Source organism: Perissodus microlepis, chromosome 19 (assembly GCF_051167445.1).
Source record: "Perissodus microlepis isolate ML-2025 ecotype Zambia chromosome 19, ASM5116744v1, whole genome shotgun sequence".
In the NCBI taxonomy this organism is placed as follows: Eukaryota; Metazoa; Chordata; class Actinopteri; order Cichliformes; family Cichlidae; genus Perissodus; species Perissodus microlepis.
Window position 1 is genome coordinate 5231857 of NC_140479.1, and position 25789 is coordinate 5257645.

Genomic DNA, 25789 nt, shown 5'->3' on the forward strand with positions numbered 1-25789 from the left:
CTCTCTCTCCCTCTCTCGATATATATATATATATCTCCTCCCCTTATGTTGCCACCAGTAGTGTGTTACTTCTGGTAATGGGATTCAAAGGCCTGGATCGCCCATCAGACCCAATCAATAGGCCTTTCATTGGCCGCCATCTCTTAGCGCCTTACAAAGAGCAGCCTGTGTGTGCGTATGTGTGTTTTTGTGTGTGTGTCTGTGTGTGTGCATGTGCATGAGTGTGCGTTAGTGTCCTCTTGCCTCACTGATCTCCCCGGGGTTCCGGAAAGACCTGTGCTTATTCGCTCCACGCGCCCTAAAACACACATATAGTCACACACATACACACACACACACACACACACAGACACGCCAGCTGGACCAAATATTCAATTGGGAAAGCAACTCCACTCCACCCACTGCTGCCCTGGAGCTGTGTGTGTTTGTGTGTGTGTTTATGTGTGGCACAGAAAGCAATATAGAGAAAGAGAGAGAGAGTGTGTGAGTATGTGTGTGAGACAGAGAAATGGAAAAACAGAAAGAGAAAAAAGACCAATCCTGTCGCCTGAAAGCTATATTCACATGACTTACTTTGGTCAAGTAAAGCATAATGAAAGTAGATATTCGATGTTGTTGATTGTCATAAAATAGCATGAAAAAGAAAAACAAGCAATGCAAATAGATACTGCATAAAAAGCCTGATATGTCTTATTATTCATCTTTGCAATTGAACTGTTTTGTGCAAAAATGATTTTTTAAAAACACCAATGAAGTGAGCTCCACTGTTGCACTGGGTGAGCAGTTCCTTTATTGCCACAGATACACAGACTGCAGTTTATTTAGTACCACCATGCTGCCCCAGGGCCAAATATTCGCTAGAACGTCAAACGTGAAATAATCTGCCACTGAAAGTAGTCCCCAGCAGTCAGCTGGCTGATTTGAGAAATTACTGAGCCTTTAGAAAAAGACAAAAAACTTGAACTGCTCATCAAATTATCCATGTTTTAAATTTGTTTTAAAAGACAACTATTCCTAGTTTCAGCTTTCCAAGCTACTGATTAAAACACACTCACCAAAATATTATTTTATAGTTATACTGTAAAGGTCATTATAGCTCTCTTGAGTTTGCATTTGAATTTCAGATTTTCTTGGGATGTGACTATGTTAAGTAGCTAGGCAGGTCACACATTATGTCATAGGAATCTAAGTAGGATGCACCTGAAGGATGTTTAAGACATTCCAGGATATTCATGGAATATCTTTAAGTAGCCCTGTTGACGTTACATTTTAAGGGTAATTAGATGTAAAGATGCCACCTCTGCTGCTAGTTCACACACTTTGCCGTGGTCCTTCTAGAGCACGGGTGTTAAATATAAGGCCCAGGAGCCAGAATGAGCTGAGGAAGACTTCGATCTGGTCCACTGGACAGCTTTGTAAAAAGAGGGCATCGATTTTGGACTTTTAACTGTCGTATTACTGAAATAACACTTCTTTTCTTACATTAAACAGGGTTAAATGTGTAGTTATACATTTTTAGACTGAGAAAAAGGGCAGTTTTACTGGTTTGGCCCACTTGAGATTAAAGTGGGGAGTACGTGGCCCACGATGTAAAATGAGTTTGACATCTCTGTTGTAGAGTTTCGTGAGCAAGTGCTGTTGAATGGGCCTTCCTTATTGCTCCTTTGGAATTTTAATTCATGACTTCATGGAGGTTTTAGATATTTTAAAACACAAAAAAAAACTATGGCCAAGGGATTCAAGCACCTAAGTCTTCTTACAGACTCTCTGCCTGTGACTTTAAAGGCGTGTAGAACGCCGCCATCAATCCTAATCTACTCAGCAGCTCCATTTCCTCTAAAATGTCTTAAAGGTCTTGTAAATGTAAACACATTTTGTCAGAGAAAGACTGGAGAGATATAAAGACAAAGGGAAGCGAGACAGAACCTGGCTCTACTCGGCAGTAATCAACGAAAGACACAAACACACACAATTATACACCCAAACACACACGAATAACTACAAAGTGCAAGTGTGACTATCAACCCCAGCACGCACACACAAACACAGAGTCAGTTAGCTAACATGCTATCTACAGTGTAGCATTTCAAAGTCCTATTAGCGATGCCTTTTCATCCTCTTTTGCTTTATTTAACAAGACGCGCCAATTAAGAGCCGGGAATTCTAATTGAAGCTAACCGCCACTAACGTTAGCGCTGCTGGCAACCACAACAAAGTCGACACGTGTAAACAAACCAACAAATAAGCACGCGCACACACCCACAGATACAGCACAAATAAGTGCATCTAGATAAGAAAATACTGTGTGTGTTTATGTGTGTGTGTGTTGATCTGCGTGCAGGATGCTGTTCTGCAGGGACGGATATGGAGATGCTGATTTGGAAATCTGTCTAGGAACATGCAAATTTATGCAAATAGCACCTCTACGTGTGTGCGTGTGCTAAAACACATGCCCGTCTTTGTGTATATGTATCTGCGTTTATATACTTTAATGCAAACACAATCTGCCGGTGAAGGTGGTGTGTGCGTGTGTGTGTGTGTGTGTGTGTGTGTGTGCGCGTGCACATGCTCAGCACTGGGCAACACCGGGATTTTTACATTGATGTGATATGCATGTTCATGTCTTGTAGTCTTGAACGAGTGCTCCTCTGTGTTTGTGTGTGTGCGTGCAGCCCATATGTTTGCCATAAAGACTGTGAGTAATTGCCAAAGTGCTCCTCATCTGTGTGTGTCTGTGTATGTGCGAGTGTGCTCATATACACGTTGCAGCACTTACTGATCTATCTCAGAGCATGTGTGAGAGTAAATTACCAAAACACAGGCAGAGTTATTTGAGCCTTTTTGTTTCCTATTTGTTAGAGTAAACAAAAGAAGACAAGAGATAAAGACAGAGTTTTTTTTTTAAAAAAAGAAGAGAGACAAAGGACAAAAAAGACAAAATAGGAGAGAAAAAGGAGGGGCAGATGATCAGAAAATAAAACAATAAAGTGGGAAGAGGAATAAAGGAAAGATTTTGCCAGAAGGAGGAAGAAAAAAGAGATGTAGATGAAAACAAACTGGAACACAAAAAAAGAAGCTGTGACAGTGAAATGAGAGCTTGCATTCATTCCAGGGTTTGTTATTTTCCAATTATCCCTTTCTAAAACCATTTGTGTGTGTTTACAGGTGGCAGAAAATCCTAAGCTTTGACCTCTACCCCCTTAGCCAGTAAGTATATCTGTTGAACTGAGCACTGGTCAACATCAGCTCAAGAATAGTTGTTTTGAAGGAAATAAATCAGCCTTTCTTAGAAGTCTCACTGCCTTAGTTGTAACAAGTTTAATTCTCTACCTATGCTTTTCCTATAACGATGAATGGGTGGATGGATTTTAATTTGTCTGTTTATCCCGTATCTCCCATCTGTTATTCATTTTTCCATTTTTTTCTCATATTAGCATGACATAATAAATTTTAAAAAAATGAATTCATATTTTTCTGCAGAAGCCCCGCCCACCTGCGGTTTGTGAAGGGCAGCCATTCAGCAACAAAGGCTCACAGTAAAATCACAACATGAATGCCAATCCCCAAACCACACTTTGTTTTAAAGTCTATTATGCTCACTATTTTTATTTTTTGGATTCTACTAGAGCAGCTTTGTGTGGGGGTTCAATATTTTACAGTAAACTTTATTTATGATCTACTGGGCATTGGTGCAGCACTTTAATTCATCCAGTATCCAAAAACAAGTTTAAGGAAGAGGCGTTTAAAGTTAGCTTTCTTCTCCCTCACAAACAAAAGGTCTGAACAGAAACTTGGGAAGGTTTATATATACTGACCTCATCACTTTAATGTTTACCATGTTTTATGAGAATCCACTATTGTAACAGTTCATAAATGACACAAATAAGAAACACTAAAGTTTTTAATGCACTATTTTTTTTTTTTTTTAGAAACATTCCATTTAAGACAAAGTTGTTTTTTTTTAAAGGGTGATGGTTGAGTGTTGATGACACAGCTTGGACAGTGCTCATTGTCTTGTCTTTTCTTTTCTCAGCAGCATTTGTTTGCTCTGTTTGCTGTGCTGACTCCCATCTCTGTCACTGATGTCACTGATATGTTTTGACAGCGTAAGTAGGGCTACTGAAATAACACATGACAAAGTAGAGAACAGTCCTATCATCGCTTTACCAGCTTTGGTTGCTTGATTGTGAAGAAGCGGGTTCCAATAGCTGCAGCTAGAAGTAACCGATTCTGAAAATAAGACAGGTGTGTGTGTCTGTGTGCGTGCGTGTCATGTGGGCACATCCATATGCATGTATGCAAATATGTGTTTATGCAACCGCGTGTGTGGAATGTGTGCACAGATGTGCTTGCACGTAGCAGTTGTGTACGTTTATTCTTCAAATGTGTGCGAGCCTTGACGGTGGGTGCATGCGCTTGAATTTTTGCGAGGAACACAATGACGCAATGCCGATGAAGACCCTTTGGTGTTATCACTTCTATTTGAGGGCTTAGACTCATTTTAAGGGATGAGGCAGAGGTTGCTTTGTATTAATGAGGGTTCACATACGTTTAAAAAAAGAAAGAAACAAAGGCAAGTGTGTGAGTGTTGGTGCTCTCACCAGGTGTGTGTCGAGGTATACCCTCAGGCTATCCAGGTCCTGTCTGGGCTGAATCCAGTTCTCTGTGCTGTCCAGCGCCTCCTGAAGCCACGAGATGAACCCGTCCAACTGGTGCACGAAATACTGGGGACAAGGGAGGAGAGAGAGAATTCAGTTTATGATTTAAAAAAACAAAAACAACAACAAAAAAAACTAATCATATGTATAAATGCTGATGTTCAGGGCCTGCTGGAAAGGCATCAGAACAACACAACACACACTAAACACTTCAGAGGATTGGGAGATGACAGAACGATAATGTGTAAAAAGAGGAAGGAAGAGAGGAGCAAAACAAAACAGCAAACAGTTTGAACAGAAAATGGCAGAGAAGCACATCAAAACAAGAAAGGAAGAAGTCCAACAGGTAATGGCATGCAACAGGGAGAGGAAAGGCAGAAAAGGGAGAAAAAGCAACAGATTGGAAGAGAACAGGATTAGAGTACAAGAGAAGGATAAAAAAAACAAAAGGGGGGGAGCGAGGGAGCGCCCGGCTGGTGTTTAAGAACTGATTCCAGATGAATTAATTCAAGGACAGAGAGAGAACAAAAACGAGACCCACAGGATGAAACAAGTAAACACACGTTTGGACAAATACCAAGGAAAGGAGAATGGAAAGAGAGAGGAAGATATATGGAGGAAAATACAAACAAAGGACTTAAAGATGTGCAAAAATGCACCGAGGAGAGTGAAGGCATGGAAAGAGAAGACAGACGAAACAGGAAGACCGAAAACAAGCAGGTGAGGAAGACAAGAAAAGATTTTAAAAATACACATATAAAGGCAGAAAAGAAATCAAAACACAGATGGAAAAGAGGAAGAAGTGAGAGGAAAGAAAATTTAACAGAGAGAGGAGAAGAAAAATGACACTAGTGCATGGCAGACAGGTGAAAAGTAAGAAGTGACGAAGAGACTGATGAAGAGACAAGGCTGCAAAAGCAAAAACCTCAGAGTTGGGGAAAGAAAAGGGGAACAGAGCCAGAACGAACAGAAGGAAAAGAGATCAAAAGAGATGAAGTGGTATGAATGACTGTAGTGAGCTGAACACGTATGTCTCCATCACTGGCACGTTGCCCTTCATGGGAGTACACAGATAGATGTACACACTGACAGAAGATAGGGGGGAAAAAAGAAGGCAGCAGCTTGTTACTCAGTGGAGAGCTACTGCCATCTACTGGCCAACAGGGAGATTTATGATGCGCGGAAGCCTAAAACTTGATGATCCACACCAGAATTGTACTAATCTAACTAAAAAATGAAACACACAAAAATTTTGTTGTTTTTTTAAATTGCATAAACATCCTTTTTTTCTTCCATATGATGTGAAATGTATCAGCAGGAAAATCCACAGAATCCATGTGAAATAGCACCTGATCCAGTATCGATTTCTGTCTTTAAATCCACTTCACTCCTGAAGAGGAACAGAAGAGACTGCTTAAAAGAAGAACAAAGAGTCTTCAAAGGGAGGTGAAAGGGGGAGTAAACACTTTGGATTGCAAAGCAAGGATCAGACAGAAGAAAGGAAAGTGTTTAAACCTCTTTTAGAGACAAAAACAAAAGGGAAGCATTAAGGGTGTTTGATACAAATTTTGCATCCGCACAGTTCTGCCCAGCTAAAACTCACACTCGCTGTCCAGGACTTGCGACGCTTGGAAGGGAGACCAACAAAAAGAATGGGAAAATACTTCAAGAGTAACCGAGAAAGAGCAGGCTGCACATTCACCTCGACGATTTTAACGAATCAAGCCAGCATGTTATGCATGTGGTTTAAATAAGCATGGACATGTATGGTTTACTTCTCCAATAACAGCTCCAGGTGTGTAGTTTTAGCATAGCCGGTCCCTCAGGAGGAATCAGTGTTGCACTTAGCCATGGGGCTACGCTAGGTTTTCTTTTTGATTGATCGCTAAGTTTTCTTCTACTCTTTGGATCAAGTTTATTTCACATGAAGGACCACCCTTAACTGCCTTATTTTGTCTCGTGAGCTCGTGGGGGGCGAAGGCTGCACCTGCCTGTAACTCCACCACTCGGCCAGCTCTTATAACCTCATGTAACGGGTGAACGCATTTGCAAGTAACTGATTTGACATTCATGTCTGATGTATCTATATTTCAGCAGTCTGTAGCTTTAGCCCGTCCACCACAGGCATAGTTGCTTCCACAGAGAAATCCACTACGAACACAACCCCGCACAGGTCAAACTGGAGCTGCAACCTGAATTTTATGTAGCCTGGATCCAATCGAACTACACAGAGCGTGCGAGCTACATCAAGCAAAGAGAGAGCGAGCTGAAAGTGATTTACATAAAACTGAAGACATACAGCAACTCCATAAAATTCATTCTTTCCACTCAGACCTTAAACATTACATCTGGAAAAACAGGTTTAACTGTGACTGCGGATCATCAAGAAGACAATTCTAATATTTTATACATTGAGCGCTGTTTTCATATCTTTCACTGAGAGCTATCTGGAAAACTAATGGCAGAGTGAAGGAGGCTGTGGGGAGAAGGTAAATCTGATGGAAATTACTTGAGCTGCCACATCTGTGCACCCACGCTTTCACCTCGCCTACAAATCGCTGTAGCAAATCTATACGTGTGTGAACTCATATGGAGATAGGTGTGTCTGCTTAGTGTGATGATAAAATGTGCGTTTGCGAACACGTTCTATTCCACAGTGATGTCTGTGTGTTGGTTTACTATTATAGATATGTATAGTGTGTTTGTTAGTGTGAGAGAGCGTGTGTCTGCATGTGAGTCTGTATGAGATGCAAACCTTGACCAAATGAGCAGCAGTATGTTAATTACAACCGTGACCCTTTAAAAAAGCACACACACATCAATATGATTCTGTCCATCTCTCCACCGCTCGTTATTGAGGAGATATGGAAATCAAAAGTATTGATGAGAGGAGAGGAGGAGAGGAAGAATGGAAGAAGTAGGAAGAAGCAGACAAGGGGGTTGGATGGAGTGCAAAGCAAGATTCAAGAGTATTAAAAGAAGAGAACAAAGCAAAGGTTAGAGGAAAGGGATTGAAAGGTAAATGAGAAAAAGGAAAAGGGCAACAAAGAAGGAGGGCATCAGAGGATAAAAAGAACAGAGGTAAAGATCAATGAGAGAATTGCGAAAAGGAAAAGATGAGAAGAAAAGAAGCATGAGAACATGAGATGCGAAGAGAGGTAAACCATGAGAAGAAATGAGGTGAACTGAAGAGAAGAAGAGTGAGAAGGACAGAGGAGGAAGGCGCGAACAGCGGCAGAGCGAGTATTGCTGGTTTGGATATCGACCAGCATGCACTGGGCTGCTTACAGCTTCTTTGATGTCTCTAAACCAGTGAGGCTCCTGAGGGGCAGAAAGGCCTGCTGGGAGCTGAAACGCCTGATCTGATCCTCTGCCGCCTGGATAACTGCTCTGATATTATGCTTCATCTCTTCCTCCTGTGGTTCAGCTCTTCACCGCTGGATAATTACCGCTCAGCTGACGAGGCTTTCTGAAGGACGACGCTGATAGATTTGGACTCAAACTCCCGACAGATGATATTTGGCTTCGCTGATTAATATGTTAGAAGCAATAGCTCTGATTTTCCACCAGGAGAACAAAGCAAACAAAAATCAAGATACAACTGATGGTAGTCCACAGAAATTAAGATTCGATACCAGTGTTCTCATTTTTATGATCTTTCAAGTAACAAGGAGAAATAAAAAACAGAAAGAAAATGTTAGAGCAGCAGAGAAACACAATTTAGTTGTTGTGTTAAAGGATTTACTGCTGTGGAAATATTAAACAACTTCTAGCAGATGTGTAAAACAGCAACAGTAACTTCAGCCAGTGCTTCATAACAACAATGACTGCTTAAGGCGGAGGTTGGGGTGGATGGATGGGTCAACAAAACCACCTTCTATGCCAATCACATTTTATAAATGTTATCACTTTTCTATAATGGAATTGTACTTATAGAAACAGATGACCTACTGTATACTGGTCATTAGGCTTAGAAGACTACAGACTAAGCTCAAATGACTTAACTGTATAATTGACGTTTTAACAACCCAAACATTGCTTGTATTTGTCTTGAAGGCCAGGTGAAACTTGAACACATATTAAACTTCTCTTCTCTATATGCCACTGTTCATGGCCCTGGGCTGCACGGTTTGCAAGTGCATCCACGTACCTGGTTAAAATCCACACGAATGCTGGGACTCAAGGCTTTCTGGGTCGTGCACCACATACTTGAAGAAAACAGACATGCTAACCTTCATGGTAGCTCTTAGCTATAAGCTAATGAATTTGGATGACTGGCATCCTAGCTTAACAAAATTTCAGCACCTGGTGAAGGTAAAAACCAGAACAAAATATGAAATGATGACTTTTCTGAGCGGGGTTCCAAAAACATTTTGGGGGATTGAGGTGAGATGGATCATTTCCACAGCAGGCTACGTTATTAGATTGACTAACTCGAACACCAAACACTTTTCCACCGCTGCGCTGAAATTAAAGAACTCGAGGGGAGGAAATTTTGATTAGAGTTTCATTAAAATTATTTGTCATATAAAACATGGAACCTGCGCAGCTGATTTCTGAGGAATATTTGGACAGGACAGGACTGCAGCTGTCTCCACGGTACATTAGGATGGAATTTCATTTTGCCTTTTTAATTATTAGAAATTTGTCTATCTGTAGTGCGCCTAGAAGGAAGGAAGGAAGGACGAAGGAAAGGAAAGGAAAGAAAGAAAGATGTCCAAATTAACAGAGAGTAAAAAGACAACTCTCACACCTGACTGCATCTCTAATATCGTCCCGGTAAAGCCCCGCCCACCACTGCCAGTTATCCAGCTCTCTGCTGCTGTGGAAATGGTTATCTAGTCAACAGTGGTGTTATAGTCAGTCAAACATTCCTTTAGAGCAGAGGCATTACAGGACCAAACTGGCCCACTAAAGTGTCCAATCTGCTCCACTGGATGAATGTTTAAATATGAAAATTGCATCAGAGGGAGTATTTTCAGTACCATGCTGTTGGTTGCATTACAAAGCATTGTTATAAGTCATAAGGAACAAATCACATCATGAGAGTAGTTGTCCAATGTGTGAATTGAATCTCTAAAATATTTGTTGGCTCTTATTTATGTTTAATATTTATCTTCCACTCTGTCACTGCAGACTTAAAGCTAAACATCTGCCATATCAGCTTCATAGAGTAATTACTTTTAACTCTCAGAACAAAAACTTTTATTATATGTGGCTTAACTTAATTTTCATTCAAGAAAAAAACACTCAAGACCAACAACGACAGCCCTGCTGCTCATATTAATGACAATGTGCACATTTCATGGGTTTAAATCGAACAAAAGCGAGAGCTCGTGGGATACTCTGTCAGCCTGTAATATACTGCATTGTCTCCAATAATGAAAATGAGAACATGGCTTTCTAGCAATATGCTGGCTTCTGTGGCAAATTTTACTACCTTGTGTCATAAACTCTTTAACGGAGGAATCTGCACTGATTGCTTTTACACGGGAAAAGGTCACAGTACAGATCAGCTACACACAAAATTATCTTTATGTTCCTCCTACAACCCTAATTAGTATGTGCCGAATGTGTATTTTCTATCAGCTTTTAATCAGTGGCCGTGTGATAAAGTGTTCAGAATCAACATTACCAGGCTGCAAACAAATTTACTTCTGTCACTTTTTCCTTTACCTCCTCCTTACCCTGTTTATCTAAAGAAGCACAAAAGAAGAGAATAACACCCCTCTGCCTCATCATCCTCCACCTCTCTCTTATTTTCCTATCCTCTCTGCTGTCGGTGGGCGTCCCTGACCCCCCTGCTGGGCCAATCAGACGATTCTTGATGTGAGTCTGTTGTCTGTCTGTCTCCCACTGCTCGCAGATAGGCTGGCGTGCCGCAGAGCCTCCAAACACACAGACACCTCACACTGAGGACGCTGACGCTGGCCCAGGCGGTGCACACGATGTGATCACATGATGTATAGGACACTTATCTAACCAATGGGCTGTTTCTCCATCAGCTTTTCTATAGCTTTTAGTTTTTCTAAAGAATTTAAATCCACTTCACGTGTCATGTCCCACACAGCGCAATTAGGAACTTTGGATTTCTGAGTATGTATCTCTCCTGCGTTGGTCTCATAAACTTTCAGGAAACAAGCCGCAGATTTACGTGATGCGGACACAAATTATGAGAGGATCGGTTCCGACATTACAAATGTTGAGGAGGTCAAGGTTGAGACAACAATGTCTAGACGGTCAAAGGCGGAAGGATAAAATATTCATGTCCAACAGTACGGAGAGAACAGAAACAAGGAGTGAAGCTCTGACGTGGGGAGGAGAAAGGAAAAATTGTGATTCAATGGAGTTACAGTCTAGTCAAAACAAATAATTTACTTTACAATTTTTTATGTTACTTCACTAGTACAAACCCATTGTGTGCAGAGGCATAACATGGGCTTCTATAATAAATACAGCCTGGTCATACACACTTCAACAGCTTAGCTTTCAAAAACAGGTTAATTAATGATCACTGTTTTGTTACACCTTTAAATTACTCGTAATTTGAATCTAGCTGTGTCTCCATGAGTTGCTCAGGTGTAATGCTTCTGGTGGAGCACCCTTCTTGTAACAAATTTCACCTAGCGACAGTCACCAACCTCCAGCAACAACTTGCCAAAAGATCTGGCAATACACGTTTTCCTCTAATAACTGGAGGTGGTGGAAAGGTCAGTAGTCAGAAATCTTTACACCTTGTTTCTGTTGCTGCCGCCTTCTAGACCAGTGTTAGCAGAATTACAACAAGTAATATGGCCCGCTGTGAAGTTTAAAGAAGTTTATGCTTCACATTTGTGTGAGTGAAATTACAACATTTTATTATACTGAGTCAGTAGCAGTAGCAGATCAGATGGGGATCTGTTGCAACCACACAGTTAATCAATCATGCTAACCTTAGCTGATCACTTAATGCTCCATTGTCCTGATCATCCAAAAACCCAACACAATGACGTGAGGCTGAAGCTTCAAAATGAATATACAGTGGAACCCCGACTTACGAAATTAATTCGTTCCAGAGGGTCTTTCGTAAGTCAAAATTTTTGTATGTCAAAGCACCTTTTTCCATCGCCTTTGGAGTGAGGTGATGCTGGCTATGGTTCCTCTATGATTAAAGGAACTAAATCCATGAGGATAAAGGTAAATATCTGCCCCCTTCCTGTTATATTTTACTGACATTTCAGAGTTTCTACTCAGTTTGTCTCTGCTCTAATCAAATTTCCTCAACTCCACCTGCAAACACAACCATGAGCTTCTCCCCCGAGAAGACGAGAGGTGCCGGACGTATTATATTCGTGTTCTGCTCCTGGATTTGACTCATTTCTGCTCCAACAGTGATCTTTCCACAGTTTCTCTTCCCTGGACGGATGATTTTTCATTCTATGTTAATCTGCTCGGTTGTATTCAGTAGAGACTCTTTGCAGAGAGACAGAATGTCACCCTCCACACTGAGACGCTCCTTCTCCTCTCTTCACTTCCTCAATTAGGCAGCTCATCCATCGCCATGATTACATGCTGCTAATTAAGCAGCTAATCAGCTAATTACCCAGGAGCAGAGAGGAATGAGGAGTGTGTGTGTGTGTGCTTATGTGTGTGTGGTTAACACAAGGTGTTCTGCAAGACAGCAGGGTATAATTCCTGATTCTGGGAGGATTTTTTTGTGTTTGTTTATTATGTTTTAATCCAAAATTATGAATCTTTGTTTATTTTTGTAACTCTCTGGAGTTACATGTTTTTTACTCAATGCTCTGCGCCGGGTGTTGTCTGAATGTGATTTTACAGAAAGGAAACGGTTTCGTTTTTTTTATTATTCCTTCCTGTTAGTAACATTCAGGGAAAGCCTGAATGCACCATGAGCTAAAACAATGTTTTCTAATGTCAAGGCATCAAACACAATTCACCCTCTGACCATGAAATTTACATCCCTCATACCCAAGCAGATCCTCACATACTCAGGGATGTGGGAAACATTACACCACTGTGGGACACTTTGAAATTACTAGTACATTGTGATTTGATTCCCATTTGTCTTCCTTTAAGTTAACACATGAGGATGGAGCATCTCCCAGATGTCATAAGTTGAGACACAGACTCACCAGTCTATTATTGGGGCAAAAAAAACCTATTTTGAATCACCAATTAATGTAGCAGGCATGTAAACCCAGAGGAAACCAACAGTGGCAGATGCAAAGACCATGCAAAGTGGATGCTGCAGACCAGGAGGTTCACTACAGCACCAGCGTTCTACCAAAGACTGACATCAAAAAAGGAAAAGGAAAAAAAGAGGGCAACTTTGACATTTCAACAGTCAAATCATCATTAATAGTCACTATTACGGCCAATCTGGCCAATTTGGTAACATGGAGGACAGAATTTAATGTGGGGAATGAATTTATAACCCTCCGGGTCACTGATCCCCATTTCCAAGGACATCCCCTCACAGAGCTGACACTTTAATTCTCAGACTGATTCAAAAGGACCCTGACCATTCTCACTGTTAATCTTATTACAGCTGTCCAATTCTGTAGGTGGGCTTCTGACCCGGCTAGCACCAGATAAGATGGGCACGCTGAACTTCATTGATCCCTGAGGGGAAACTGAGATGTTACAGCAGCAAAGTAAAATGTTGCCTGGGGAGTCGAGGGTATTAAGAATTGTAATATTAAGGCAATAAAGGTGAGAGAGTGAAATAAACCTGAGTAAAATAAAACAATAAAGAAATATTAAAGGCGACAGAGCCACTTTATAGCACTAATTAAACAAGCAGCCATGATAGGAACTTATCCCCAGAGCTATTGGCATTTCACGATATTCAATATGACAGATATGACTGATTAGTTCACCAGGCAAACCTCATCAATAATCTGCCTGCCAATCAAACGTGACCTTTTGAAGTGAGGTGATGAATTAGCAGGGCCAGTGGACAATCCGATACTAGCCTTCCAATCCATCAAGGTAGCTTCATTGAAGGGGCAAAAGTGGATGTTGGACTGATTTTGTTTCAACTTGTCATCTTTTGTCTAAATGAAAGTGCAGAGATCTATCTCACAGACTGGCAGTAAAAACCAGCTACAGCAGTGAAACACAAACATTCCAAGTTTTACTTTTGGCAGGTTAGTTTAGCACCCTTGAGCCATTCTATTGAGGTACAGGCAAAATCTACTTTGGAGTTGTTGTGTTATGCCCCGCCCACATCACAAGGAAGTCCTGGCCTATTCTTACTGATAACTGGCTGACGTTGTAGGTTCACTGAGCTCACTGTGGCCTTCCAGATCGTAAGAGCTGGCCCACATGACCTGTTCACTCTCTTGAACTTTATTTATTTTAGTTGTTTTTTTAAAATTATACTTTATTTGAGTGAACATCTTATGCAGGCGGCCTCCCTGTCAGACACCTTGAGCCTGTTTATGGCATTGCTGAAAAAAGCAAGACCCTAAAAAAACACGTCAACTGGATGTTGGCATATGTTATGCACAAATCTGTAAATATCGTTTAGCATTAAAGGCGGCCTCAAAAATGTGCAAGTAACATATCCCTTATGCTCAAATACCCTTCCTACTATCGCAGGTGCTTTTACACAGATTTTAAACTGAGTGCAGAAATGTCGATGCTTGTAATAAGATCAATAGTTAATTATGTCATCTGCACAGTTTGCTGTGGATGACTTATGTAAAATATGACTTACCATAATTTCCGCATTAGGCGCACTTAAAATCCTTTTTTTAATTATTTTTTTATCGACAGTGCACCTTATAATCCGGTGCGCCTTATGTATGAATTCTGCTGGGCTTACTGACCTCAAACCGATTTTATGTGGTACACGGCGCTCAAAAGTCTGTCAAAAAATGTTTTAGTACAACTTTGATATGCTACGAAGCCGCACTGCTTGATGGATTGTCGAAGCATTACGGCTACTGTAGTCTCCTTCAGGTCCCAAAGTCAAACGAACACCGCGGCATCACTGTCTAAATTCTTTCACCTTTAATAAAATCATCAGCGTTGCTGCTTTACCAGGTGTAACAATTAAGTTTAACATCCAGGTATCCATGAAAACAGAATTTATTAAATTTAACGGAGTTAGAAGTTAGCAGGAAGTTAGCTCACTAGTTTCCACCCAAACATGACATATCATGTTCTGACTGAGAGATTTTTGAAAAAACTAAAACGTACAGCTCAGCTGTCACTTCCAACATAAATGAAGACAGAAAACTAAACAGCTGTGACATTTGTAGGGTTACTGAAGTTGGGCTAGCTGGTATATAATGATGTGCTACGTGATCGCTAGAGACAAAGCTATGTTAGCATAACATAAACAGTGAAGCTGCAGGATGAACGCTAACTTTTTTCCACTCAATAAAAGTTGGGTTCCCGATGGTTAGGGACAAATGCAGTCGCATGGCAGGATGCTGTAAACGGACTAAACTTCAGTCAGGCGAAAAACTGAGATAATCCATCCACAATATGAGGTTAGTCATTAATATACTGCAACAACATGGGAATAAAGCAGCTGCGAGAGAATTCAACATTAATGAATCAATGGTACGGAAGTGGAGGAAGCAAGAAGAATGAGTTGAGTAAAGTTTGACTTATCTGACTATTTTGTTTCACTTAATGCACCTTATAATCCGGTGCGCCTTATGGTCCAAAAAATATGGTTGTAAAAGTATTAATGGAAGAAAATAGACTACACTTAAAGTCATGTGTGGGCGAGTCTCTGTACGTTCAGTGATGGAGGTTAAAAACATTGTCTGTGTGGACTGGTTAATAAGTCAGAATAATTTGCTCCAATAATCGCGATGATGACGAAATGTTAAAGAGTAAACCGCCCACACAATCATAGAGCAAAATATCTCAAACAGAAATCAGTCAACATTCCTAAGAGTTGTTGTTTTGCTTACAGTATCTTCGGAAAAATAGAAAACTGCATGGCGTCATCATCAGAAATGAAGACAAAGAAGGATTTCTCCTTAAGTAGCAGGAGAAATTCCACTGCAATGTAACTGTGCTGGCATAAATTACCACCCCAGACTTAAAAGTAATTACAGGTAGTAATTTTTAATAAGGAATATTACTGTTTTAATACAGTCAGAGGTGTAAAAATGTATTGGATTGAGCATCGGAGGATACTTAGGAAGGTAAAAAATACCAAGCTGGTGCTCAGTGTGAAGCTGGATGTTTGCAGTAGAACAAAAATGAAATGAAGCTTCTAGGAAAGCTCATTTTCATGGGATGAGAAATGCCCCCAAACTTGTAAATGACAGTAGAGGGAATGAGCTACATATGTATCAAAGCCTGAACACAGACAGATAACGTGAAGACTAGATAGGAATACCTCAATCTTCTTCCAGATATCAGGGTCTTTGTCGTGACTCTGAATGTCCTCCAGCAGCTGCTGCACCAGAGACGCGCATTCACGCCCTCTCAACGGGGGCAGGGACAGCGGAGGCTGATGCTCTGCTGACCTTCGCCCCTCATCCTCTTCAGACTGCAGGTCACTTAACGGGCCCGACTCGATGCTTTCGTCCAGGGAGGGTGCAACATCGCTCGAGGAACTGGGGCTAAAGCGGCCAAGCAGGTTTCGCCTGCGAGTAACCTGCAGGAGGATGCACAAGTCGACATTATTGGAACATTCGTTCAGCTTCAACAAGTATTTTTTGGGAGGTTTGGAGTTAAAACACACAAAGAAACTATTTTCATACCAGTGATGGCAGAGGAGAAGGAATGTCTTCCCCACTATCCACTACACTGCTCACATTGTCCCCGCTCTCTCCTACATCCCAGTCCGGGTTGAGCTCAGTCAAATCCCAATCATCCACATCCTGGGTAGAGCCACCTGGCCTCTGCAGTTAGATGTAAAAAGAGCAATAGTGGTTGCAGTTTAGATTACAATGATGGACAGTCAGACACAGTATTCAGGATCCTAGTTGTTAACTAACCAAGGGGACGATCTGAGTCAGACTTTCTAGTTTCATAGCAAGCATTTCTGTTTTGCGGAGCTGAGCAGGGAGAGCCAGGAACTCTTCTGACCCATACCAGTGCTCCCTGTCTGGGCTGCCTTTGGATGAGACTTGGGGACCCTATCAGACAAGAAAGTAGGAAATAAACATACAGTGGAACATTGAGTATGCGCAATTGTCAAACTTCTGTACTTGCTAACCTCGTCTTCTGTTTTTGACCACATAGTTCCTGATCTCAGCTCTTATTTAAACTGAATACTTGCAGGTAAATTGTGATTAGTATAGTACTGCATGCTTGTGATTTGAGAAGACATCAACTACAAAAGTTTCCACTACTTTAAAACATGATAAATTAATCAAAATGAAAGAAATGAAAACGAATAGATGTAGATTTAGACTGACTTCAGATGGCAAATAATTCCAATTAATCTGAGAAAAATGCTACCACACACACAAATGCTCTGTAATATGCCTCTGTCCTTCTCTGTCTGCACAAAACACAAACTTTTCTCCTAAACAAAGGAAATAATCTCTCACCCTCTGACCCTGGCGCTTTACAATCCAGACCGCCGCCTTGCTACGAGGCAGTCGGGGGTCCGACTCCTCTCCTGATGCTTCCAAGTCTGAAGAGAGAGCTTGCTCCCTCATGGGAGAAGGCAAGGAGGAATCAGAGTCTCCCTCACTATGTGTATGTGTCTCCTTCTGCATCCTCTCCATTTGATTTGATGTTTCATTCTGAGACTTCAGGTCCTGCAAAGGCAGGGGGGCGTCAGCGGTTGGTCTGGCCCCAGAGGAGCTCCTCTGGTCAGGCAGAAGCCTGTGTGCACTCCCACCTGAGCGTCCTCCGTATCTGGAGCTTGTATTTTTTCTACGTATGTTGCACCCATTCATCACCTGTAATGAAAATTTGAGTTAAAGATGACATTTCTGAAGCTCTTTATGTTTACTGGGTACATATAGTGGAAGAGAATTAACATCAATAAAAAGCCATCTCTATCTCAATAGGAAGAAATGCAAGATAAAACAGAAGAATGTGTGGGTTTAACAAGAGATCCTTCTGTCTCTTCAGGTTATGAGGCTACCTCTGTGTCACGGCGATAGTCGTGACGCCAGCTGGAGTCCATTGTTTTATTACAAGACCCATCTGTGGATGCAGCCATCAACAACTCACTGCAACTCACTTACATTCTACAGTTTACCGCTGAGGCAGCAAACAAGGATGCCTACTGCTGTGTAGGCGGTGGGGTTTTTGTATTTTGCTGCAGGTATACTATATTTGTGACATTCTCAATGTTCCCCAAGAAACAAACACGTCTCCTGAGCTATTAAAATATATGGTCTTTATGTTCTGCTATTAGCCAGTATTACTTCAAATATATCCTTGTGAATTGTGAAAGTTTTAAATTAGTTGTGTGTTCCTTAAATGCAAATCTATATCCAGCTGTATCTGTGTAAAGATTAGTTACATTAACTATTTATTGCTTGTTGGTGCAATATTTTCTTACGAAAGTTAAGCGTCCTGCCTGAAGTCGAATAAATGTGTTTTTACTGTTTTGTTTTTATTTTTCAGAAATTGAACAAATGGTTTTCTTTGGCAAATCTTCAGTACATGTAATTTTCATAATAGTTAAAAATGTCTCTGTTGCAGTTCTGGATTTATGCTCATTTCATTTATAAATGTTGTTACTGAAGTGAAAAAACAAAGGACAAAGGAGGACAAACCTGCAGGCTCTCGCAGGACTGTGAAACATTTTCCGGATAAACTGAGTCCAGTTCCAACCAGAACTTGGAGCGGTCTGGAGGAGAGGCAGAGATGAGAGACGGGGTGCTTCGGCTCAGCTCAGACTGGAACTGGATCCCTGAGACTGGGCTAACCTTCTCCGAACCTCCCACTGAGTCCTCCACCCTGGATGCTCCATCTAGGAACATAGCAGCTCTCTTGGGAAGTGATGGTTGTGTGGGTGACACTTCGGTGCTGTGGAACTCACCCTGCAGGGGGCGCTTTGCACTTTCATTGTGGTTAGGCATGCCACATTGCATTGTGGGCAAAATAGATGAAGAAGGGTTATGGTTTGTTGAGTCACTGGGAGAAGAGAGTTCCGGTAAACTGTTATGGATTTTGTGGTTTGACAGATCTCCACTTTCCTCAGATCCTGGTTCCTGGTTTGGGTCTTGGGTTTGGTTGATTTCCTTTAGGGTGTCCTCACTATTAGACTCTGCTACCCGGACCTCAGGTTCATCACTAGGACTGTAGTCACTTAACTCAAAGGCAGTGATACCACAGTCCAGAGAGAAGTAGTCTTGGCTGCAGCGGATAGTCAGCTGACCACAATCGTCTACCTCTGTCAGAGCGTCCAGGCGGGTCTAGATGAAGAAATAACCACTTTAATGTATCAGACACTATCACTGTGAAAGAACAAGGAAATTTAACAAATGTATTTATTACTTTATTATTACTCAGTGTGATTCCAAACACAGTCAGCCTGTTTGATTGAATTCACTGAGATCTCACTGATAGAGGCAACTTTTGGAGCTGAGAAATACTTGATTTAAAAATAAAAGAGCGTCTAAAACATGAGATTTGTTCGTCTGTGTGTCTGATACCTGGTGCTGGTCCTGGCTGAAGGCCTGCAGGATGTCAGTCTGACGGGTGTAGTTTCCGTTGGAGTCCTGCAGGCTCTGCAGCAGACGTTCTTTTAGGACCAGAACCGAGACTCTCAGCTGGTGCCACAGCAGCTGCACCGTCCTAAACCACAAGAGGTACAACATTTACCGATAGCTCATGTGCATCGTTATGTATTTCTTATGAAACCCGATGACTATGAAAGAAGTTGTTTTTAACATTCTTACATTTCTGCTTTGCATCATTAATGTTTCAGACCATTACTCAAAACATGCAATGTCATTTCTTCAGGGTTATACTGTAACATTTTGTAGTAACAGTATACTGTACATACATAGATATTAAATACTTTCCCACCACTTCCTCTTTCTCAGATTATTGCTTAGATTTGTGGGCAGATTGTGAGCTGTTGTAATAAAAGGGCACCCATTATTAATTAATAGTAGGTCTTAGATATATGAACAGAATGAGCAACTGGGCGTTAAAAACAGCTATATCCATTACTCTACTCTTTTTAACCCAGTACCTACATAATAGAGTTATTACATTGTAACTCTTACAATTATGCTGTATACTGTGTGCTGAAATTTAAAGTATGTCTCATCTTGTGGAGACCAACCTGATGTCAACAATGATGTTAACAGAGTAGGACAGTAGTTTCAGGGAGAACTCCGTCTCCAGCAGGGCGTGAATCTGCTCCACATGATCTGAGATATCCTCACAGATGTCCTATAGTAACACAAACAAGAGAAAAAATCATGAAACATCAGAAAAGTGATCAAGTAATAAGCATACAAACACATATACAAGCCATACCTGACCCCAGTTACTCTAGTATCTATAAATCTAGAGGCACTATAGAACAAAAAAATCTGCTGAGTACTACTGCTGAAAAAGCAGAACTGGTAAGGATGTCATATTTCCCCTTTTAACCATGAGTCAGTTCCATGAGGGCCCAGTTCCATGTTTGTGTGCAAAAACATGGAAAACTCGTGTTTCGGGGAGTAACATTGGCTCTATATCACACTTGTTGTTGACTGAGATTGGTGAACTAAATTCAGAAGCTGTAAACCCGCTCAGATGCACAAAGACAGACAGACGGACTCCGGGCTAAAATAACATCAGCTGTCACAGACTTTTATAACTGAAGTTTAGTGATGTGATGAACATGCAAATTACCCACTTGTGTATCTCAACAATGCAGTGCTTCCTAAATTCTGCCTCAAAAGCATAAACACTTCAGTTTTTGTAAAATGTGTGTGTTTGTAGTTAGAGGTGGTGTTTCGGAAGTACATTGGGATAATCATTGTAATTACAAAAAAACAACATGATCTAATTAAAGCACTGTTTAAGACCATTAAACACTGAGCACGTTGTGAAAAAGCGGCACGAAATTCCAGATTTTTCAGCTCCAAACGTGTCGTGTAACATTTATATACACTAAATGTGTTGCGTTTTCATTTCACGGTTCGAGCCACGACTTGAAGCTGTGTCACGGCTGCTTTTGTACATATGTCAGGATGTCAGTGGGGCAGTTTGAGCTCTTGTGGGCAGATTTGGGACAACTTCTGAGGAGCCAGAGAATTTATTCCAGAGAACCGACACACCTGGAACAGCGTCTCGCTGTGTGTCTGAGGTAAGATACAATTATTTTACTATTTCCATCTCATTAGATGTTCAGAAGTGGTTGTGTTTTTTAAACTACAATCCCCTTGTTGCCAAATGAGGTGATCTGATCTGTTTATTCAAATGCAAAAATCAGAAATTCAAGCTTCATTCTAGAAAAGAATTGCCACAAATTTATCCAACAAAATTACACGATCGGTGAGTGAGAACAGGTCTGAAAAATATCTGTGTCCGCTGTATAGAGATCTTAAGACCTTTTATTAAGCTACATACAAAGATGTACTGATTCAGGAACTTATTAAGTCTTGTTATTTTTTTAATATTTAACTGTAAAATGTTTCTATTGATCCCTTCTGAAAGTGCAAAACTTTCCTCACAGTTGTTGAACTTGAGAAAGTTTGCACTTTCATAGCTGGCACGTGAACCAGCTCAGCCTGTACTGCACTGGTGTTTTAAATGCACATTAAGTATAATGACTTTTAAACTGTGTCTGTGAGTATCTTTAGCACCTTTCCAAACTATCTCCTGACAGCATGTGCAAGCAGTTTTATGTACTTTTATTAAAGTTTTGTATTTTCTTGCCATTTAACTCTGTTGTTACTGCTTTGCAGAAAGGAAACTAGTGCGCACTAAAATTAGATGACCTTTTTAGAAAGCAGGTGACCTTGTTTTGAACCCACTGCGGCTACTTTACATCCACCTCAAGCCGCTGAGTCACTGTGTTGCTCCATGGTGACCTCTCTGAACAACACAACACCTCCTGCTCTGCTACTGCCTGGATTAGGACACCGCTCGGCATGTGAGAATGTAGGTCACACACGCTGCCAGCTTGGCTCATGCTAGTTTGGCTAACAGCGTGACCTGCTTAGCAGTGTTCCAAAATAAATCTGTATCTACTGTATGTGGGGTGAAGTGCCGCTGCATCAGGTTGCATACCAGCTTGTGGTCAGTGTGAACATGAATGCTCAAACACAGAGTGCGGAGCACAGAGACTTTCATGTGGCCTGTATGACTGCAGAGTTTAGTATGCAGGTGTTGAACAGTGCTGACGTTTTAGTGAACTTGTCGGTTTTCTGGCTCCAGCTGACCAAATGTGAGCGGATTCTGGCCCACATGTGTCTGTCAGATTTAGTCTGACATGAGCGGCACATGAGCCAGCTTTCAGTCCATTTGTATCATTCAAGTCCAGCATGAGTCTGGAAACCAGTCAGGCTGTAGTTAGCAGTTGCTGTTGGGCTAACTGATCAAAAAAACAAAAATCTAACATCTTACTGGCCAACTAGTTTTATAGTACAGTAAGTCTAAACTTCACTAACTAGGCTGTGGGGCTGATTGTGCATTTGCATGCTCAATTCTGATCTTAGGTTCTTGATTTCTAATGCAGTCATAAAATTACTGGCAACTGCCAGTGATGCACCTCAGCCTCATAGTAGATGCACTTATGGTATATATTTAAAACTCCTAGGTGATGTTCAGAAAACTCACCATATAACCTTGACATTTGAGGTCACTGGGATTCAAACTCATCCAAGATTTTTAGTAAATCTGCCTAAGGTCTGAATTTCAAAAACCTATATTGCCTTATTCTCAAGTTATCGCATTCACAAACTTGGGTGTCCACCTGCAGGGTGGGGTGATGACAATACCCCATCAGCTCTTTACGGCTGAGAGATAAAAAATGCATCCATGACGACCTTATTGATAATCACGTCCTTCTCAATCAGGACATCTGAATTCAAATGTGTGTATGTCCTCGCACACGTCTCTGCCACTCTTGACTTCCTCTTACGATACCACAGTTCCTCTCTTGGCACCCTAAAATATGCTTTCTCTAGCTCCATAAAAACACAGTGCAACACCTTCTGACCTTGACTGTACTTCTCCACCAACACTGAAAGCAACCATTGCATCTGCAATGCTCTTTTTCAGCATGAAACTTTTTGAAAACATGAAACAATTCTTTCCAGTATCATCATCAACAACTTTATCCCTCTGTAGTTACAACAGTTCTGCAAATCATCCTTGTTCTTGAAAATTGGTACCAGCGCACTTCTTCTTCATTCCTCCTCTCATTCTGCAAGATTAAACAATCTGTCCCCTGCATTTTCTCCTAGACATTTCCATACTTCCACAGGAATGTTCAAGTTCAAGTTCAAGTTCAAATTTTATTTGCCACATGCAGTGGCGAATCGAGAAAGAGCTATCAATCTGTCAATCCTTTCCGTGTCCGGGCCGGGTGAGGTTTCCCGTGTTGAGTCAAATTAAGCCGCAGGCTCCACTCCTGGTGGTGCCCTTCCGTCAATTCCTTTAAGTTTCAGCTTTGCAACCATACTCCAATGTCTCCTGGACCAAGTGCGATTCCACTCTTCATGCTCTTCTTAGCTTCCCTCAGTGCCTCCTTACCAATCCTATGCACTTTTTGATTTACTTACTTCCTTCACCTGTTCTCCTCTCAATTTTTCTTCATTTATGAGCTCCTCATAGTATTCTTTTCACCTTCTCAACACACGGCGTCCACTTGTTAGTTCCATCCCTAACCTCCCAAGCCTACTCTGCTGGATCTCTCTGCCTAGTGATTCAATGCAAGTCTTTTCCTTCGCCACTTCTCTCTTTGGTGTAAGCCTAGCCTTTCTTCATCTCCCTGACTATTCCCCTTTTTCTTTGCTAGCCACTTCCTTTGAATACTTGTTTCTCTTCATTCCATCACTTCTTGGCCTTGTTTCCTTGTCTCCTTGTCCTCTTTCTCTTTACACCAATCACCTTCTTAGCAGTTTCCGTCAGCACTACAGCTGTACTTTCCCGATCATCTGGTAACTCTTCCTATCCTCCCTGAACTCTACATTACATTTTTCTTCTTCACCTTCCACCTTGTCGCTGCCCTCACTTACATCCTATTCTTGAAAATCATCTCACCGACTACCATCTGCTACAATCCCCCTTCAACCACCTTGGAGCCTCCTATCTCGTTCCCACAGCACCTGCATAAGATGTATTCCTCCCTGAAATATGTTCAAGAATTACACGGATGCAAGAAATCTGCAGTAAGTTCCATAAATGCAATACAGTATACACTAATTCTCCAAGTAAAACCTCAAAACATCCACAATCCCTCACTGCACACACAATGTTCTTGAACCCTTAGTTAACACACACACAGCAAGTTTCGTCATCAAAGCGCTGTCATGTCACTTTAAAACACTGGTGAAAATGTCACTAGCTTCAATAATTCACCCATAGCTTTCAAATGCTAATACACATACACACACATCACAGCGCTCAGCAGAGGGCCCATCATACCAAATTAACACAGAGTCTGCCACTAGGATCTGAAGTCATTTGTTAGAAGATCCTGAATCCAGGCAGAGTACTAGCAGCTAATGAGACCCCGCCAAGGGTGTGCAGATATATTCACAATGACAGCGTGTCTACATCAGTCTATATTTTTCTGTCCTGTGACCTCTTGCCATTAAAAATGTATAAATAAATGATAATATCTATCCATTAATGATCTCTGTAAACAGAAATCTGCATATGAAAATGCAAGATTTTGAATAGAGGTAGTGTTTTATAGTCTGAGTTGACCAAGCACCTTCTGTTTTCAAGCTTTCAAACAAGCTGTGTGAAGACTAAAGGAGGAACTGTATTTTCTGAAATATGGTCTGGCTTTTTATTCTCTTTTTTTAATGCATCTGCATTTCTAAGCAAGATATTCTCATGTAATCAGATATTTTGGCCAAACAACTCTCAGCTAGAAAAACTGCCTAGTGTCCCCTCAGCCTAAGGCTAGGTTTACAGATGGATCTCTGAAATGTGCTGAAATTTTATAATATTTTTGATGAAAACCTAAATGTGAAAATAAAAGGAAAACTGGTTAAAACTACTTATTGTGAATTCATGTGTTTAAAAATAGTTGCATGGGTAAAGCTAGCACGAAGCATTGGGAAAGTGGCCCTTATCACCACAGGTATCTGATACACACTCACTCACAAAGAGTAAACAAGAACAAACTTCTGATTAGCTTTGTTGTGCTGGAGATGGCTCTTCGAGAGTAACAGACTGACTTGTGACACTTAACTAAGTAGCTTTTATTATAGATTGTTAAGATGCTGTAAACGTAATGTTTGCCACGATGCACATTAAGTTTATTTTTGCTGATATAGATACAGTGTTGCAGCATTTTCTTGTTTCCTATTGCCAGGGGGTCCTACACTAAAACTTTCTCTGCCTCCTGGTGGTAAAAGTTTTGACTCACTTTCCCAAATGGTCATCTAAAAAATAAGGAAGGAGTCTAAATATTTGGGGGTTATCTTGGAAAAACTACAACAATTACTACAAGCTATTCTCCAGCAGAACTGATACAAAACCAACTGCTAACATCCGTTAGCTAATAATTCCGACCTTGCTCTGTTTAATAGCACTTGGGAAACACTTTTTAAAAAAATGAAATTTAATCATTCTGTCCCCATATGTATAAGAAGAAGAAAAAAGCTCAGTCTGCTTGTATCTGCCGATGAGATGTAATCCCAGAGGTGAAAGTCATGACAGCTAAAGGAGCACAAACAGCAGGTGCAGCTGAATTAGTGGAGGCTTTTCTGCTCTGCGCTGAAACTAATTATGAAATCATATGTCCACGCTCTGTTTTTCTGACAGTTGAGTGGGACGACGTATTTTTTTAACTATGCATATGACAGCTTTGCACAGCAAGTCTTAAACAAAAAATGGTGTTTCAATCAAATTTTAATGTCCTTTTTCTATTTGCAGAAATAGAAAATTGATTCCAATTATATGTGTTAGCCACATTTCCCAGCTCTAGGCTAGATCTATGTTATGTGACATATTGTTCCACACCGAGGAAACAGAAGGATTCACAACTCATAACAGTAAAAACA

General features: G+C 41.0%; 1 protein-coding gene across 2 annotated transcripts in view; it reads right to left on the reverse strand.

Moving 5' to 3' along the window:
- The window catches only part of akap6 (A kinase (PRKA) anchor protein 6), a 217805-nt gene that overhangs the window by 153189 nt on the left and 38827 nt on the right, over positions 1–25789 (reverse strand). For both annotated transcript variants that reach the window (XM_084914965.1, XM_084914966.1), the window contains exons 4-11: positions 19894–20003; positions 19256–19397; positions 18374–19015; positions 17189–17545; positions 16631–16771; positions 16394–16534; positions 16027–16287; positions 4602–4724 (exon numbers count right to left, since the gene is read on the reverse strand). In XM_084914965.1, the coding sequence (XP_084771091.1) occupies positions 4602–4724; positions 16027–16287; positions 16394–16534; positions 16631–16771; positions 17189–17545; positions 18374–19015; positions 19256–19397; positions 19894–20003 (1917 nt within the window). The remainder of the gene's footprint in view (positions 1–4601; positions 4725–16026; positions 16288–16393; positions 16535–16630; positions 16772–17188; positions 17546–18373; positions 19016–19255; positions 19398–19893; positions 20004–25789) is intronic.